The 17,960-nt window shown below is 44.5% G+C and overlaps 1 protein-coding gene across 1 annotated transcript; it reads left to right on the top strand.

Annotated features, from left to right (window-relative positions):
- The first annotated feature begins 102 nt into the window (after nt 1-102).
- Nucleotides 103-16,675, top strand: PIG-B (phosphatidylinositol glycan anchor biosynthesis class B). The gene is made up of 8 exons (XM_065455715.2): nt 103-315; nt 400-541; nt 832-949; nt 3,624-3,856; nt 6,780-6,926; nt 9,520-9,777; nt 13,517-13,792; nt 14,878-16,675. Exons 1-8 carry the CDS (start codon nt 240-242, stop codon nt 15,167-15,169), a joined length of 1,542 nt encoding a protein of 513 aa, XP_065311787.1. The 5' UTR covers nt 103-239; the 3' UTR covers nt 15,170-16,675.
- Nucleotides 16,676-17,960: the final 1,285 nt, after the last annotated feature.

The raw sequence follows: 17,960 nt of genomic DNA, 5'->3' as shown, positions 1-17,960 counted from the left end.
AGAAGACATATTAAAGGAGAAAGCGAAACTAGCCTTGGAGTGGATTACAAATCGATTTCTGCGACGGCGGCTACTTAGAAGACGCTAAACGAAAGTGAACTCTGGGCCGCTCCTCCACCTATCGCGCTCGTGCAGGTGTTCGAATCTTGGCATGTTTGCGACCATCGGGGGAGAAATCAAACCTTGCCGCAGGGAGAAGCCGTGTTTTTGTTCCGATCTGAACTTTGTGGCTGTCGTCGATGGCTGACAAACTGGAACCAGCGAAAGAAGAACCGGCCAAGGTGGAGCAGGTGAAACAGGAGGCGATGGATACAGGTGCGTCCAATCGTTCTGCGCCGACGAGTGTTATCTGTAATGTGACGAGCGATCAGTAATTTGCTCACGATTACGATTTCGCAGAAACCGACAGGCAGTTTCCCAAGAAGTTCTTTTTGTTCATGTTCGTGCTCTTCCGGTGCGGAGGAACGTTTTTCGTGATGACTTCGTTCGTCCCTGACGAGTACTGGCAGTCCCTGGAAGTGGCCCACAAGTTTGTTTTCGGGTAAATTCGGGCACTTTTGTTTCTTCTGCAAGCAATCCAAGCCCCCGGTCGGATTGCTTGTATACCAAACCGACCTTTTTAACCATGTTAAGCATGCTATGATGACTGCATTAATGACTGCATGATGCACATGTGCACAACATTCGAATGCCGTTATTCCGAGTTGACAGTACAGCCTTGACCTGCCTCGTCCGAAGAAAACAGTTCAACGGTACTTTGACATAAAATCAACGCAAACATGTTGGTGGGTTTGCATGTGACGCTGATTAAGTTCGAAATATTCATTTCAGATATGGCTATCAGACGTGGGAGTGGAAGTATGCCATTCGAAGCTCTGTATACCCCATGTTCATCTCGGCTCAGTATTACCTGCTCAAAATGTTCAAGATCGACACCGTGTTCACTGTGGTAAGTTATGGAAGCACCCTAGCTGTCGTCACATTGATGTGGCAATTTCCCTCTTTTTTTATGTGTAACGATGCAGACTGCCTAACACCTGGTACGTCCGCTACCCATGCCTGTAACGGATACGGTTGTATCAATCCCTTCCCTGCTTTTTTTCCCACTAATACTCTAAACGCATCTTGCATATCTCCACCGCTGACTGGTTGATGCTTCCATGCACTTTAAATCCAAGCGCTTTTGGAAGGTGTACGTTACCTACAGGTCTCATTGGGTGAATCCCCTTGTGTTACATTAGGGTGTGCAGAGTGGTCTCAGGATTTTTGCTGCAGCATACACATGGCCGGCTCATTTTGCGAGTATTTGCTCTGGTATGTTTTCTTCCTTAAGCAACCAGTTCGAGCCTCAAATAGTAAGGCAGTGCCCTTTGTGTATTGTGCAGATTTTCCCTTCTAATTCCTTTACTCTCATTCTTGTAAATCCCCGTGGTCTTTCTTGTGTCTAATCTTTGCATCCAATTTTCTGTCTCTGTTTCTCTCACTTTTTTGATGACTCCTGGTTGTCTGTTTACACTTCCAGTTACCCTGTGCTTGTTTGCCAACTTTCTTTACTTCTTCCTCCATTCTGTGTCCACACTTTTCAGCTACAGATACTTATGCACTTTATAGCCACCCATTTATTTTGATTCATGTTCCTGCGTCTTTCTTCAAAGCTAATTTTGCCCTGCACTTCTCCGATTTCAAGAGAGACCCAAGCAATGTGCCCGGCACTGCCTCATTTGTGGTTTTACCATGGGCTACCAAGGACCATGGTGAAACCACAGGGACCTTGGAATAATCGGCAAGACTCCCTGAACAGCTGCTTTCTGCAACTGCCGGCAGGCAGTGACACAAGTCTGCGCCAGCGCATTTTTTTGCAGCAGCCATTTTTATCACAGACGAAAGCAGTTTATCATTCCTTTCTTTAAAAAAAAATGGCTGTGGCTTAGGTAAGGTTAAGCCCAGGATGCGAAGCATACTAGCCTTTATTTTAGTTGTTGAACCACTGTTTAGCCTGGTGAACTGCTGTTGCTTGGCTATATTTGGTTCGGCTAGACGAAGAAACAACTCATGCATTACTTCTTCGCCTTCAAGAGTGGAACGCGACAGCGTTCCCGTCGACCCGCCAAGGGGTGTAAGACAATGGGCTACAGGGCAGCGACTACGCGCCCCGCATTGGACGCGGTGAGCGTCGAGCAAAGCAGCGTTCGGCGCGGCAACGAAATGTGCGCCTGAGCAAGAGACGCACGCCTTAGAAACAGCGCGTTTCTAAGGCAACACCGCATTCACTAGAGGCGCTTTTGTACCGCTTTGAAGCGTTGTACTCGTGGCTCAGTGGTAGCGTCTCCGTCCCACACTCCGGAGACCCTGGTTCGATTCCCACCCAGCCCGTCTTGCAAGAGTTGAGCCAAAGCCACTTCTCCTCTGTCGTGACGTCACGGTGTCACGTGATTTCATGGTCACCGCCGCGCCTGAGGAGCTGGGTTGAGCCCTCGTAATATGCTTCGCATAAAAAAAAAAAACAGGCAAGTAACTGTGCCAAGTGTTACGCTGAATGACGTAGACTGCAAAATACAATGTTTCTGTGAAATTTGAGCAATAACAGTGCAGTGGTAAGCGCAAGATCTTGTTTCGAACGCTTTAAGCGAAACATGCATGACCCTGTACTGACACCTGTTACATGTGCAGTGCCGGCTGGCTCTAGTTTCTGTTTTGATTTTGAACAATATTTACCCAACGTGGTGGCTCAGTGGCTGTAGTGTTGTTTTGCTAGACGTAGGGTCATGGGTTTAATTCATAGCCATGGTGGCTGCACTCCGACAGGGGGGTGGAATACAAAAGAAGCTTGTGAAGTTAGGTTTAGGCACATGTTAAAAAAGACTCCAGGTCGCAAAAATTAATCTGAAGCTCCCGGCTGTGTAGTCCATATTATCATGTGTGCTTAAGCCCGACAATTTCAATTTATCGGTATAACCCTACGGTCTGGGTAGAAGGTGTACGTAGTCTGATAACTTTTATTTTTAAAGCTGAAATTGAGTCTTGCAAACCATACACTGTGTGTGTGTGTGTGTGTGGGCTGTAGTCCGATATTGGCATTTCTTGTGATACTGGGCGTTTCGACAAAATTTTATGGAGGCAGCATAGCACCAAAGAAAAGCACACTGTCATCAGCAATACAGATTAGCAGCATTCCAGGGAGTGGCAGGAGTGATTATAGCATGCCACGGCTAATACTAATTGGCAAGCTGACAAAGATTTTATCTGGTCTCGCTGCTAGTTTGGGACTCACAACAACCCCGTCAGTGAAAAGTCATGCTTGTTTTGTGCAGTTTAGTGCACTTAACTGTAGTGTCCCCATTACAGAAATCCTGTCATCCGTGAGAGGTATTCTTGGTCGTTCATTGTTGCGCATAAAATCGACATGTTGCCGTGTACAATCGACAGAGTTGCTGGCACTGTTTCCGGAATGCTGTCTGTTGAGGCTCTGACACGTCTGGTGCTAGTCACGCGAAATCTAGCCAAAGTGGTCGTACCCCGAAAGTGTGCAACAGAATGCCTCCTTACAGTTGTAGCTAAGTTGTAGTGAAACTGTATGAAAATCTGCCTGTGAAAACATCCCCGACATCTTGTTCTACTTGCAGACCATGGTGCCGCGCCTCGTTCAGGCTCTCATGTCGGCTGTAGGGGACTACTGGACTGTGGAGTTGGGTCGCCGCCTCTTTGGCTATGAGGGCGCCTGCTGGACATCTTTGTCCGTACTGTTTTCATGGTTCCTGCACTACACTGCCTCCCGAACCTTGACCAATGTTGCTGAGCAGGTTTTCACAGCTGGGGCCCTTTCCATGTACCCGTGGGGCGGCCAGAAGCAGCCAAGGTACGTGCGCGCTAGATGGATGAAGGCAAAACGTACCAATATATGAATGAAATTGTTGCTATCTAATAGTACAGAAAGGCAAGACAAGCACTTGTTCTGTCTATTCGTTCTTGTTTTGTTTTTATTGCATTTAAAAAAAAATGCTGGTTATTGGTAGTTCTTACCATGCTGAAGGGTAACAATGGTAATATGCACGGTGCGTTTGTCAGAATCAGACTCAAAATCATGTTTTATTGAGTTAATTCATAATACATTTATGAAGATACAAAAGGAGGTCCCAGAGCACAAGGCTCTAAGGGTCATAGGTAAAAAAAATAAATAATATTATGCAGCACTGTATCAATAAAAGCAAAGAAAAACAATAATACACAAAATAATGAACAATGCAGAATAACATTGTTAATACAGAAATATTGGTACAGAATAATACTAACAAAGCAAGCATGATAATACAGAATAGACTAGTCCTTTTACACAGGTAAGAAAAATGAACAAACAAGAGAGAATGGGAGTAACTTCATGCAGGTCAAAGGGCATAGCACAACTGACCATGACAAATCCACTTGCCATAATCAATCTTGTACCACGATTTATGCAGTTTGCCCCCAAGGTCAAAAGGCGGAGAGGTGATAATAAAAAGATTGCAGAATAAGTTTGCATAAGTTTGAATAAGATTGCAGAATAACTCCTCTCTGTTGTGCAGAGCTTTGTGTATTGGCCTCGTTCAGATGAATATGGTGCAGGCATGCACAATCATGCTTGTCAAGGCCACATTAGCATGCGGAAATCACCCATTGGGTAATGAGTGTGCATGAGTGTGTACTGGTGCTTCAAGTAAGACCAGATAACAAGCTGCGAGTGTCATACAGAAAAAAAAAAGAAGACTATAGCTGAACCGTCAGTCCTAGAAAGGTTTAATTTAGATTTGCTCTGAGGAGTTTGTGTGTGCTGAACAGGCACCTCAGTCCACATGTGTGCCCATATGCTCACTGCTGTGTGACTGTAGAGAGGCAGGAGTGTCGTAAGGATGTTATGACCCCCCCCCCCGCAGTGTGCATGCCTATAGGGCCATGCTATGGTACCTTTTTATTTGAAAAAAAAAAAAGCAGATCCCATGCATATGTGGGAATCTGGGATAAGTGAAGCTTCCTTTGATGTTTACAGAAAATGTTAAAGGAAATGCTATGCAAACACAATGCTAATGGCACAAATTCAGTAGAATGTTTAAGCTGTGCCGAGGGTCCTTCGCCGTGTCTTTCAGGCTCAATAAAAGTCAGCGCTTACTGTACTGTGATGTCACAATGCAAATAATGCGATCAGACAAAAATGTTTAGATGAAAAGGCAGCATCCATATCAGTGCGAGTCAAATGCACATGAAATTTATTAGCCAATGCTCACATTCTGCATCAGGCTTTGCAGTTCAATGAAAGCGTTCTTGTTCGACCCAATGGTTATTTTAAGCCTTCACCTTCTTTAAGACCAATCAATCAATCAAAATTTTTTAGCAGAACAAAGAAAGCTGGAGGAACAGCTGGGCAAAAAGTTGTCACAGCAGCTTGACGAGGGCCTTGTCCATGCTTTGGTCCCAGTTTGTTCACTTGCTTTTCTATACTTGGCTGCTTCTAGTGCCAACTTCACTTCTCTGTAGCTGACTTGTTGAATTTTCTGTTGCCAAGCTCTTTGGATCTTGTTCCGCTTGTCTGTTTGGGCATATGCTCAGGGGCACACACCCTGAATGCAACACACACACACACACACACAATGTGATGGAAGCCACGACACCGTGGGACATACCCAGTGGCCCAAGTTGTCTAGCCCCTGCAGACACGGCGTACGCATTTATGTGCACAAATTGCTTTTGCCACTCATATCCACTGGTGGCAAGAAAAAAAGACGGCAAGCTGTAAGCTTCGGGTAAATTGAACACTCTGCTTAGCCTATGCGAATCCATTTGAATTCAGAGAGCAGTGTATTGCTACAAGTGAACACCCTGCTGAAAGCACTACCGTGTTTGATGAGACGTGTAGTGTCACAGACTAATACTAGATGCTCTCAGCACAATCTAATCTAGACAACCGACAAGAGACAGCACTACTACAAACTGTATACTACAGTGGAATCTCAATAAACAAAAATCGCTCAACCGGAATTCACACTTGAACAGAACACCATCCTTAGAGTTGGTTGGCTTTGTATTCATGCCATGCTCTCTCCTATGTCTCTCAGTAAATGGAACACCTGATAAACGGAACCAATTTCCCTGGTTCCTTGAAGTTCCGTTTAAAGAGAGTCCACTGTTTATATGTGACACATTGAAATAAGAAGAGTACATGCGTTACATGGTATGAATTCACTTCATGTCCAATTTGTCTGTCTGGCAACGCAACAGGATGTTCGACACACCATGTTCCATCAACTTATGGCGAAAAAGTAATTTTGCTCACCTTGGAATGCTTGCAGCTGATAACTAACTTGTGCATGCACTTGGATGGATGGATGCAAAACTTTAATAAGGTCCTGAGCTGGGATTTAATTCTTTTTGTTGAAGAAATGCAGCATGAATGACTGCATGTTAAATAGGTATTTCATTACTCTGTAATTATGATGGCTCACTAGAAAATGCAGAAAGCATCATCAACCTTGACTTACTTTCAATGCAGTTTCCAGCACCTTTCAATCAAATCTATCGACAGTCACAATTTGTGACTGAAGGGGCTATTTGGGGCACACACTCAGTGGTTCTAGTATTTGTCCACCTGTCAAGACAGTGGCAACCAACACTTCCAAACTGGGGTGAAGAGGCAAAGAAAGGTTTGTTTTAACGACTAAAAAAAAAAAAAACACAGAAAACAAACACTGTACTGTATTCTTTTTTATAAATGTTTATGATTTTGCTCCCTCACTGCTTCCTCCTGGTTGCAGCACCTCATGGGGCTACTTGTGGCTGGTCGGCTTGTCGTGCATGATTCGTCCCACGGCCCTGGTCCTCTGGCTTCCCCTCATCGCTCTGCACTTAGCCAGGGCATCACACTCCAGGATGTTCCTACTCAAGAGGCTGGCCTTCACAAGGTACGACCTTAGCTTATTTTCGTATGCAGAAAATGCTGATTTTTGTAACAACACTAATTATCACTCGGAGACCCAATTTGATATGTTTAAGTTGGAAGCGTCTCAAATAAGACGCAGAATCAGATTGCCCTAGGTTAGTATGACGAGAACAAATGCTATGCAATTATTTCAATGCGAAGGCAGTTTTGTCGCAACGAAGTGGGGCGTGATGTTCAGCCACTAATGTAGAACCACTAGCTATAAATATACTCTGTTGCATTGTTTCATAAGTAGCAGGCAACGCTTGTCACTTCTGTGAATACTTCCATAAGTGCACTAGTGTATTTACTCGAATATAGATCGAACATGAATATATGTTGACCCTATATATTAAACTGGCCAAGGAATAAAAAATATATAATTTGAATATAGGTCAACCCGTATCTTTTTTTTGAACCACGAGAAACTTGGAACGTGACACACCTTTATTTACCCTAACCTTGGCTATTAAATCTCACTAGTCAGTGCCACAAGCTCCATCCTTGTCCGGGAACTACCAGAGAAATCTTCCAGAAGAGGGTTATAGCGCCGAAAAAACACAACACACAGCAAGCGAGACGGGACAGGCGCAACTTCCAACTGTTTATTCACCGTCTCGCTTGCTGTGTGTTGTGTTTTTTCGGCGCTATAACCCTCTTCTGGAAACATGCACCAACTAGCCCCCCAACAAGTAATACTCAGAGAAATCTTCCTCATTACGCACTTTGCAGGTACCCTTGTCACAATAAACAATCCATAAACAAATTGTCCTCAGTGCCGTTGAGTGCGTTGGATATGCAACGTTCCCTAAATCCAGTCTGAGTAATCTGCTGACTGTCTTTATGGCAGGCACACCAAAGGATCTCTGTTAGCTCCTTTTGCTAGATATGGCCAGGAGTATAGGTCGAGATACTTCTGTCATGAATATAGGCTGTTAGCTCATTTTCAGGCAACATAAAGAAAAGAGGTCGATCTATATTTGAATAATAATAATACTTCCGTAGCTTCCGCAGTACTGGCTGCTAAATATGAAATAAAGTAGAGTTAAACCTCGATGTACCTAAGTTGGTAAAATGGGCAATTTGTTTCATTATATATACCTTTCGTTGTATTGAAATCCAACCTTTTATGCAAATAACTGCAATTGCCGATGGTTTTTTCTTACGCGAAAGAGGGTGCAAAATTTTCTGAACGGTTGGGCAATCGAAAAAAAGCCAGCTTGAATGAGGAAAAAATAAATTTGTTGAATTTGAGAATTGGTGAGGAAAGGTACCGCTTCATTTCGTGTCAACGGTATCTTCACATTGGCGGTACGAAGCAAAGCCAGCTACACTTTCACATCCACTTTGCCCACGTGGCTGATTATGTCACCTGCAGTGGGACTATCCTAGATAAAAAGCACCAGCAGCAAGGAGTAACTGATTCGGCTGGCTCTCGCTTCTATGCATCTCCGAAACTCAAGATTATGCTACCTCCAATACTAAACATGTGGGAATATAATGCACACGATGCCACACCGTCTCGGCATGCCCACTCTTTGCACACACGGATGCAAGGAGATTACCTTTAAAACAGAGTGAGCGGGCTGCGTATGCGCTCAGCTGCGATAACAGCTATATGCAGCCACATTTGCGGTAAAAATAAAACATGTGCGTTGATGATGAAGATAATCCTCAACAAAGACAATGATCTGATAAGACGAGCTGGGATCAGTTTAGGAAGCCATATTCTTTTGCGCACCTACTGTGATGGCGTAGTGGCTTTGGCGTTGCAGTGCCATGCCCGAGGGTTTGCGAGCAAATCCTGGTCATGGTGGCCATATTTCGATGGGGATGAATTGCGGAACACCTGTTTATCATCTCTTGTACATGTTAAAGAACCGCAGGTGGTCAAAGTTAACCCCGGGCCTCCACGTCATGTGTCCTATAATCATATCTTGGTTTTCATGTGTAAGACCCCAAATTGATATTTTTTTCTTGTTTTATGTACTGTTGCCCAGCTTGTAAATAATTTGCAAGTGAACTTTAACACATGATCTTTTCATTATTTTTGCGAAGTGACACATTGGTGTAGGTGCAGAGGACCACTGACCAGGGGAACGACAGGAAGCATTGGGGAGCTGTTAACTGGCTACAGTGCACACAGAATGAGCTCCCATATCTGCTAGTTCTTCGCGGATTATGGCTTGCAAAATTATACTGTAGGCAAGTTGTTCACCTCACTGAGACCTGAATAAAGGGCAGCAGGAGGCACTGCTTTAAAATCGTCCAGTCAAGATGGTAGCTGCATTTTCTGCCTGTCGTTGCACGAGGACGTCGCAGCGGTGCTCATGCGAACAGCATTGCAGTGCAGCATCTTTCGGCCTGCTCAAAGCGCTAACGAGTTTTGGTAATGTTCTTTACTATCTCATAGTTCTTGCGCGTGAGATTTACTTCACTTTTTCTGATAATCAGTTGTGTCACTGCTTGTGAAATTCAGATTCAGCTTTAGCTGTGATGAAAGAGTTGACGTGCCCGTTGGGCCTTTCTGCTGCGGCCATCCGACGTGAATCTCGCAAACTGTTCCATACTCCCAGCTTGTTGTGCTTCGGGGCTCTGATGCTGTGCGACCGGTGGTTCTACCGGCGGTGGGTGTGCACGCCGTGGAACTTCGTGCGGCTCAACCTTGTGGCCGACGTTGGCGCCCACTACGGCAAGCACCCTTGGCACTGGTACTTCACGATGGGGCTGCCTGCTGTGCTGGGGCTGCAGCTGCTGCCTTTTGTGTTGGGCATCCGGGTGGGCCGCTGCCGCCTCCTGGCCGCAATCGTCATCTGGCACATGCTGGTGCTCAGGTGAGAGGACGAACCTGCAACCCGCTCCCAGTTCTCCTTCATTATATGCTCCACGCATCAAGAGACAGTTTAGCCAATGACAGGCCAGTAATTCAGAAGCTCCTGTCTCACAAGTGCGCAGTCCAATGTCTTTATAACAAAGCCACATTTGATGCAGAAGAAGTATCTTCATTATATTCAGTGTTTGATGTAAGACTTGCCGCTGTGGTGTAGTGACTTTGGCACTGCCCTGCTAAGTCTGAGGGTGCAGGACCAAATCCCAACGGCCGTGGCCACGTTTCAACGGGGCAGAATGCAAAAATACCCGTGTGCCATGCATTGGGTACATGTTCAAGAAGCACAGGTGGTTAAAATAATCCGGAGTTCCCCACTACATTGTGCCTCATAATCATATTGTAGTTTTGGCACGTGAAACCCAAGAATTAAACAAAATATATTCGTTATATGCATATATTTGTTACACGCTGATGCATTTTAGATTTACTTCATAATATTCATGTTTGTTACATTGAAATTAAGCTTAACTGTGCTCACAGAGTGAGCACAGTTCAGGTCTTCAGCAGAAAAAATGACCCCAACACAGTTAGGCTTCTCTTTTTACCGATTAATACATTCCCGAAAAACATGATCTTTCGCTACCAATGGTCAATACATAGCGAAGCTGTGATTGTATGGTACATTTTCTGGCTGCTAGATCCCGTTCGTGAACAAGAAAAAGTGCAAGGCACACACAATCGAGAGCATAAGCACCCACCACCATGGCAGCTTCCCCACAGTACTAGCCCACCAGTGTCATGCAAGAAAGCTGGCATACACTGTTTCCTCATCTGGTACCAGCGAATCTCCTCACGGTTCATCGTATGTTGCATTCACAGCTGTTGCTGCCAACCCTATTGCGATAAGCATCTAAAGCGAACTCTCGGTAAGACGAACTCGGTTAAGCTGGATTTTATCGCATGTAACGAACAACACGAAAATGTTTGTTTGATTTTCCATAAACTTAAGGAAAAAAATTAATCCGCTTAAGACGAACCACCTCAGACGTGCTCCTCCATTAAGAACAGTCGGAGTGGCCGCCACCGCTGCCGATCCTGGAGGCTAGGGTACCTCATAGCACTGCACCAAGGGGCATGTGCATCAAGGCACCCTACAGCAGGCCTGCGGTGAACATCGCCCGTGAACGAAGGCGAAAACAATAGGAGGAAATCAAAAGAGACATTGATGTTTCACATCATGAATGTGGGTGATGTGCAAGCGTATGGGTTGTATAGCGCATACGAAGCTGTCGGCCCTCGATGCACCTAGACTGTCTGCATTGCAGATCATATTCAAGATTGAACACGTGTGACCACGCCATGTGCAGCAGCCACCGAAGTAAAACGTCCCCTTCTAAACATTCGCTTACCAACTAAATTCACAAGTATGGTGTCAGCGCGCACAGGCAAACATGAACACATCACACTCGATGACTGCGGATGCTCGCTGTCAAAATGCTGGCATGAGAAATTGCAGCAGCAGCAACGAGCAAAGTGTCCTTCGTGCTTTCTGTTGCTTCAACGCAAACTGAGCGGGGAAACACAGCGCACACAAAGCTACGAGCCATCAGCCCACCTAGACTATGCCTCCAAAGCAGATTGTGTTGAAGATAAAGCCCATGAGACCGCGCGCGCCCGAAGTACAACACCCCCCCTCCCTCCCCTCGCTGGTGCCATGCCCGTGACGGAAGCGCACGATGTTATCAAAAATGTTATCAAAAGACGAACCCGGTACATCCGTATCGGGAACGAAACCTGTAGCAGGTGCCAGAGTAGGTCAACTCAGCCTGCCTCCGCCTACCTGCCTCCTCCGCGACGCTTCGCCTCATTTCTCCTCCCCACTTCGCTCGTCACCTAAACTTTCCTCTAGGTTGCATTGCTTTGCCAGACGCCCAACCCGCTCCTTCGTACTTTCGCTAGCTTGGAGCCTGCACGGATGTTCTGTGAGGTGGCAGGTGCCTGCTTGAACTCCCTAGTGAACTTTTTCCAGCAGCACAAAGGCACAGAAGGAATTTTCAAGGCCATTAAGTGAGATGACATTGTTATCGGCTGCTTGCCAATTTGCAAAGAAGCGCCAAACATTCATCGCAGACTGGATGGAACCAAGCAATAGTAGCACTTAAAAGGAGTTTTCTATTAAGTTCAACTAAATAAATGCTTTGTATGTTATATTTTTCCCGCTTTAAGTCTGCTTCATTTACCGTTTTGAAGTAAGATATTTGGATGCACCTGGTCATGATGCCAATTATTCTTCTGATAAGACGAACTTCTGATAAGATAAACAAATTTTCATGATCCCTTCGAGTTCGTCTTAAAGGGAGTCTACTTTATCTGTCTGACAGCGCGTGTGGCATAGTGCCATTCGAAGTGTACTGCACACTTTTAATAGGTAATAACCTAAGTGCGCCACTGTTCCCTGCTGCAGGCGGTATGAAGCGAGTGTGATGTTTCACTCTGGTGGCATCATATATCATATTCTGGCTATCCATTTCATTTCGGTTTCCTGTTTCCATCTTAAAACACTATGCAATAGGCAAATGACAAAGTGCGTATTGTACGACAGCGATTTTTGCCGAGTGATCACGTGAAAACTTCCCTCCAATATGCCCCGCCCAAAGAAGCTGCTGATCAAGGCTGAACTGGAGGAGTGCAAACATAAGTTTGCCGAAGGTGAAAAAAATTGAGTGCCAATTTAGCGGTACATGGGAGAGAAATGCATTAGCATTAAGGCACACCTCTTTGAGGTCCTGGATCCATGATTTAATACCATGTTCACGACATTGCAAAGCATTATTCTAAAACTGACGGTGGTCCATAGCACACCACCGTCAGTTGCACTATACGTACGTACGTAATGCAGACGTACATACATGTGTGCGTGCACGCATGCATGCATGCATAGACACTCTCCTAAGCTCTCCCATTCCCTCTCTACCTCTGCCACATGACTGGCTTTTCACACTTCGCACACATGCACGTTCTTTCCACTTTGACACTCGTAATACTAATGCATTAAAATGACAATGCGCAACCCAGGGCCCTCAGGCTCCACCAGCTCAGTGTGCGTTGGCGTCGTTTTGCAAAACGCTTTGCATGACGTAGATGTGAACTACAGTTGAGTCTGTTAGATGCTTTAGTGATTTCAAATCGTATGTTTTCTCAGTTTGTTCATTTTTTCTTGCATTTCTTTTTCCAAAACATATCATATAGAGGTTCTACTGTATAGACATATGAGTCATATGCGGACTTCACGGGAGCGTCGCTAGACGGTGCAGCATTTCCAGAAACAAGCATGGGAAAGTAGCCCGGCTGCGCATGCACTCCATACACTGGGAGTCTGTGATCGCTATATGGTTTGTCACTAGATTGCTTCACTGCTAATTGCATTATTATGAGATGGGTTCTGCAGGATTTCCTTGCATTTTTCTTCTTTTTTCTTAGACATAAATGCTCATTTAACACAAGAGCATGTCGAACATATTGTACTTGGAAAATTTGTCACTAGATGTCACTACCAGTGCCTGTTTGCTACTGCCCATGTCTCCAGTCGCCTAGTATTCTATGAAGGCATGGAATACCAGGTTACTGCTATTCCACGCCTTGTACATTTGCAGACAGTCTGAAACTCTCTAGTGTTAACTCTCTTTTACATTAGTGTCTTATAAAGGCAACGAGAAGTTAAAGCTGACTGACTGGTGTTGCAGCCTCGTGAGCCACAAGGAGTTCCGCTTCCTGCTCCCCGTCTTCCCGCTGGCCATGTGCGTGTGCGGGGCGGGCATGGCGCGCCTGCCTCGCTCGTGGGGCATCACGCTGGCCGCCCTGCTGGGTGTGGCCTTCTTCCCTCCCGCCCTGTACTTTGGCATATTCCACCAGAAGGGCACGCTGGAGGCCATGGACTATTTGAACAAGGAGCTGGACAAGAACCCCGGTGCCAGCAGCGTGGCATTCCTCATGCCCTGCCACTCGACACCTTTCTACAGGTCGACCCTCTTTCACCTTCTGTGTCAAAATGGCCGACGGCGGTGTGCGCGCCCAATGCCATAGATTTAACGACAAAAATTACTAGAGGGAACTGTGGCACTAGTGCCCGTGGGAGCTGCGAGGGTGACGGTTCAGTCAGCGTGGGAATTACTATTGGCGCGCAGATCTGCCTAAACTTTGTCCTTCTGGCTTCAAACTGATTTGTTACTTTTCAGACTGATCATCTTCTACAAAATGTTGAGTTATATATGCAATAGTTGACAATGATTACGAACACGCACAGAATCTTGTTGCCATCTGGGTTTAGAAAAATAGTAATGCTTCAAAATTAAGGCCAATAGACGTGGATAAAGCATAGTAAACAAAGCCACAGGAATCTCTGAAACCACAAGCACAACGATCAGACAATTCCATGTACCGACCATCATTCCTGTGCTAGCAGAATGATCGCAGAAGCAGAGTTCAGCAAAGTTGGTTTTAATAATTTTCGTGGGGAACTATATGGCGACTGCAGTCACAATTGAGGCTGTCCTTGTTATGGTGTTGCAGAGAGGGTCTTTCATGACTGATGACTTTAAGAATGACAGAAAGCCAATTGGTAAAGATTCCCAGTATGAAAGGGCAGGTGTACAAAACATGAAAACAAAGGGAGACAATTTGTTTGTGTTGTCCTTTTAACTTCTTTGTGTCCATGCTTTGTATGCCTGCACTTTCGTGTCACTGATGCGATGATTCAATGTCGATGAGCGGCCACTTTCAGAACAGTCTAGCGCTTTGCAATCTGAGCTTGCCACTCGCGGTAGCAAAAGGCTCTAAGGGTGGTTTTGTTCTTGCTTAAATCAGCTTGCTTGTGCAAATTTAACATTCTTGAATTGTACTGTTGGGCTAGTTGGTGCATTGCTGGAGTACACGAAATTTAGCATGAAGCAAACAATTGCCACACAAGCTACCAGACATGGCCAATGTTTTCTTTCTTTCTTTTTTTCTTAATTTCTGCTTCATGCATACTGGCTGTGTTCTTGTAACATTGCGTTGTGCTTGCCCATATTGGTGCTTTAACATTTTCTCCCTCGCCACTTTGCAGTCACATCCATCGCCGCAACGTCAAGATGAAGTTCCTGACGTGCGAGCCCAACATCAAGAAAAAGAAGGACCATGTGGACGAGTCTCGCGATTTCTTCCTGGACCCAACCAATGGCCTGAAGATGTTTGGGTTTGGAGGCATGACGGACTACATCGTTATCTACAACAGCCTGTACAAGCACATGATCGACTTTGTGGTAGACTACGACTTGAAGTTCATCAAGGGCTTTCTGCACACCCACTTCCCGACAGCTTATGTGGGCAAAGAAGTGTGGATCTACAAAACTCACTAGCAGCAGCTCTTCTCGAACATGTGACTTGTGAACTAGTCATGTCCATTTTTGTCATGTGGGGGGGTTAATGTGTGTGTATGTGTGTTCATGAGTTGAGTGGCTGTGGGAAAGAGGGGGGGGGGGGGGGCAGAGGTGAAATAAAAACATTGAGGTGCCTGATCTTATTTCCATTTCTCTGCTGGTACTATGCATGTTGGTTCTGAATGTATGCTGTGGCAGTTGCACGTTTCATGGTGACCATATGTGTTCAAGATGCTTGTTTGAGGCATCGTCATATGTTCTAGTGTGGATGAATGTGAAATGGAATATTCTTGGACAACATAGTTTAAGTTTCTGCAGTAGCTGTTTGAAGTGTAGTCCACAAAATTTCTCACAACATGGGTTCTATGTCAAATGTGAATTTCTGCTATGTTGAGGCATGGAGCTTCTGATTTTACCACTGTGTAGGGACCAACAACTACTGCAGAGTGAAACTTTTTATTTGAGGCTATGTGCTCAGGTTTTGTAGGAATACAGCTTTTTCTCACATCTCGTGTTCCATAGACTTTTGTTGCTGAATGTAGTTACATGCTTTATTTTCATTCTCTAATTGTGCCTTGTGGTTAACCGTGTAAATACTAAACCTGACAGCGTACGTGAAGCAGAAGTGTCGCGACTTTTGGAGCGGAAGCGCTTTCAGTGTGTACTGGGAATACCACGATCACCGACTTCGGAGCAGCATTCTGTTCATGATCACTTTGTCACTTGAGTAGTCATAAGTCTACAGTGCATGTAGCCTATTTAGATTAATATAAATAGAATAATATTGGTTTGGGTGGTATAGAGTCCTTCAGACTGCTGAATTCAGCTTGCACATGCGAATCATCTTGTGAATCTTGGACTGCCACATATGGAGACTTCTCCGTACTAGTTGACTTTTTCATGTTTGCCAGTCAATTATGTTTCTTGCTCATCTAATGTTGCACTTCATCTTGGGACAACTTCCAGTCAAGGATGCATGGCTGATGTCATGACCTAAGGTACACATTTTGGACATCATGTGCTCTGTTTAACTTGGCACACTGCAATGCAAGTTATACGATGGACATAACGATCAGCATCAGCTTCTACTTTTTTTCTGCTTCTGAAGCCAAGCAAGCACATTATTATTATTATTATTATTATTATTATTATTATTATTATTATTATTGTTGTTGTTGTTGTTGTTGTTGTTGTTGTTATTATTATTCAACGTGACAGCACAGATGTCACAACGAACAGAGAGGGAAAATAAGAGTGAGCAGGCTGGTAACTGTCACAATACAATGCAATAAAATACAGTAGTGATTCAGGCATGTTATAAGGTGATTATGTTGAGAAGCAAGTCTAGCCCTGCACATGCATACTGTGATCATCGAAGCCAAAAACACCCACTAGCGAGTGAAGCAGTTGTTCTACTTTGCTTTCATGTTCAAATCCTCCTGAACGTAGTAATAAATTTTGTGTCTGTCCCATTTTGACATTAAACGTCTTTCAATTCAGCGAGCAGAGGAGGTCGCTTGCTAAAACTGCATGTAACTAAGACATGTAACACTATTATCGATTATATCCTTGCAACTTAACCAGCCATGCGCCTTACTTTGGTATCGTTGAGTTGAGGAAAGAAGCCATTATTAAATCATTGATGTGTCACCTGCACAGATGGCATCGCTGCCACACCACACATCATGCAATTGGAGCTGAATTTACCCTCTCGCTTAGCATTCAGAGAGGTGCATAGCTTGGCCGCACGTTTGTTGACCCGGGCGGGAGCAGCAGCATTTGAGAGAGCTCGCTCAGTCATGATATTGGTACAATCCAATTAACTCAAGCCTGTGCTTATCGGGAGTTATAAGGCTTAAAAACGTGCAATTTGTTGTGGAAATATGATTGTTGCTTGGCTATGGCACCGCTGCGTTTGACATGTAGGATCAAGAAATGGCATGAAGAGACTCGAACAGCAAGACGGAGGGATGCTACTCCACCCCCACCACCTTCGACCATGGCTCATTAGAAATAGGGAGTGAGCACGACTGCAAGATTAGGCCATAGGATCCCTGCTAGTTGTATCATAAGTTAAGCATGTAAGCTTTGTGAAGTTGAAGTTCAATACTTATTCAGTTTTAGCGCATATACAAAAGTGGGTACATTCGTCATGCAGAAAGAGGCCCTGTAGTGAGACGCTGTAGGCGGACCTCTTATAAGTTAAAAAGAAGAAAAAACTACTGAAAAGCAAAAACAAAATATAGCAAGAAAAATATTGCAATAGAAGTACCAGCAGTTGACATACTACACAAGCAATAATACAGTAATAGCATTTAAACACACAAAATTCGTTAGCACAAATTGACAAAGCTCAGGTTTATCTCGCAAGTTAACACATAATGAAACCTTACCATTCGTTACAAATGAAATCATAAAGTTGATGTTTAAATGATGACACAGAAAAAGCAGATTTAATGTTGTAAGGCAAGAAATTTCACAATTTAATTAAAACTAAACCAACTCTTCGGGTACCATAGTTAGGACGTTTTAAAATAATAATTGGTAAGTTGAAGCCTACGAGCAAACTTGAGAAGGTTCTGATGTTAAATTGCTCAATGTGCAAACATGTCAACATTAAATTTCACTAGGTTGGTAATCCAGAGTATGTTAAGCTTATGGTACAGATCAGTAACACAAGATCGGCGGTTATTCCTAGTAACAAAATGCAGATGGCTTGATTTTGGCCGTGTTGCTGGGAAGGAAGATGAGAGCAATAGGTTCATCCCCA

This window comes from Dermacentor albipictus, chromosome 9 (assembly GCF_038994185.2).
Source record: "Dermacentor albipictus isolate Rhodes 1998 colony chromosome 9, USDA_Dalb.pri_finalv2, whole genome shotgun sequence".
Taxonomy (NCBI): Eukaryota; Metazoa; Arthropoda; class Arachnida; order Ixodida; family Ixodidae; genus Dermacentor; species Dermacentor albipictus.
The sequence above is the reverse complement of the archived record's forward strand: the minus strand, read 5'-3'. Positions and strand labels throughout refer to the sequence as shown.

Coding starts and splice junctions, on each gene's coding strand:
- PIG-B (XM_065455715.2), top strand. CDS start 240: ATGGCTGACAAACTGGAACCAGCGAAAGAAGAACCGGCCAAGGTGGAG. Junction 9,778..13,516: donor TGGCACATGCTGGTGCTCAG/GTGAGAGGACGA, acceptor CTGGTGTTGCAG/CCTCGTGAGCCACAAGGAGT. Junction 13,793..14,877: donor CACTCGACACCTTTCTACAG/GTCGACCCTCTT, acceptor GCCACTTTGCAG/TCACATCCATCGCCGCAACG.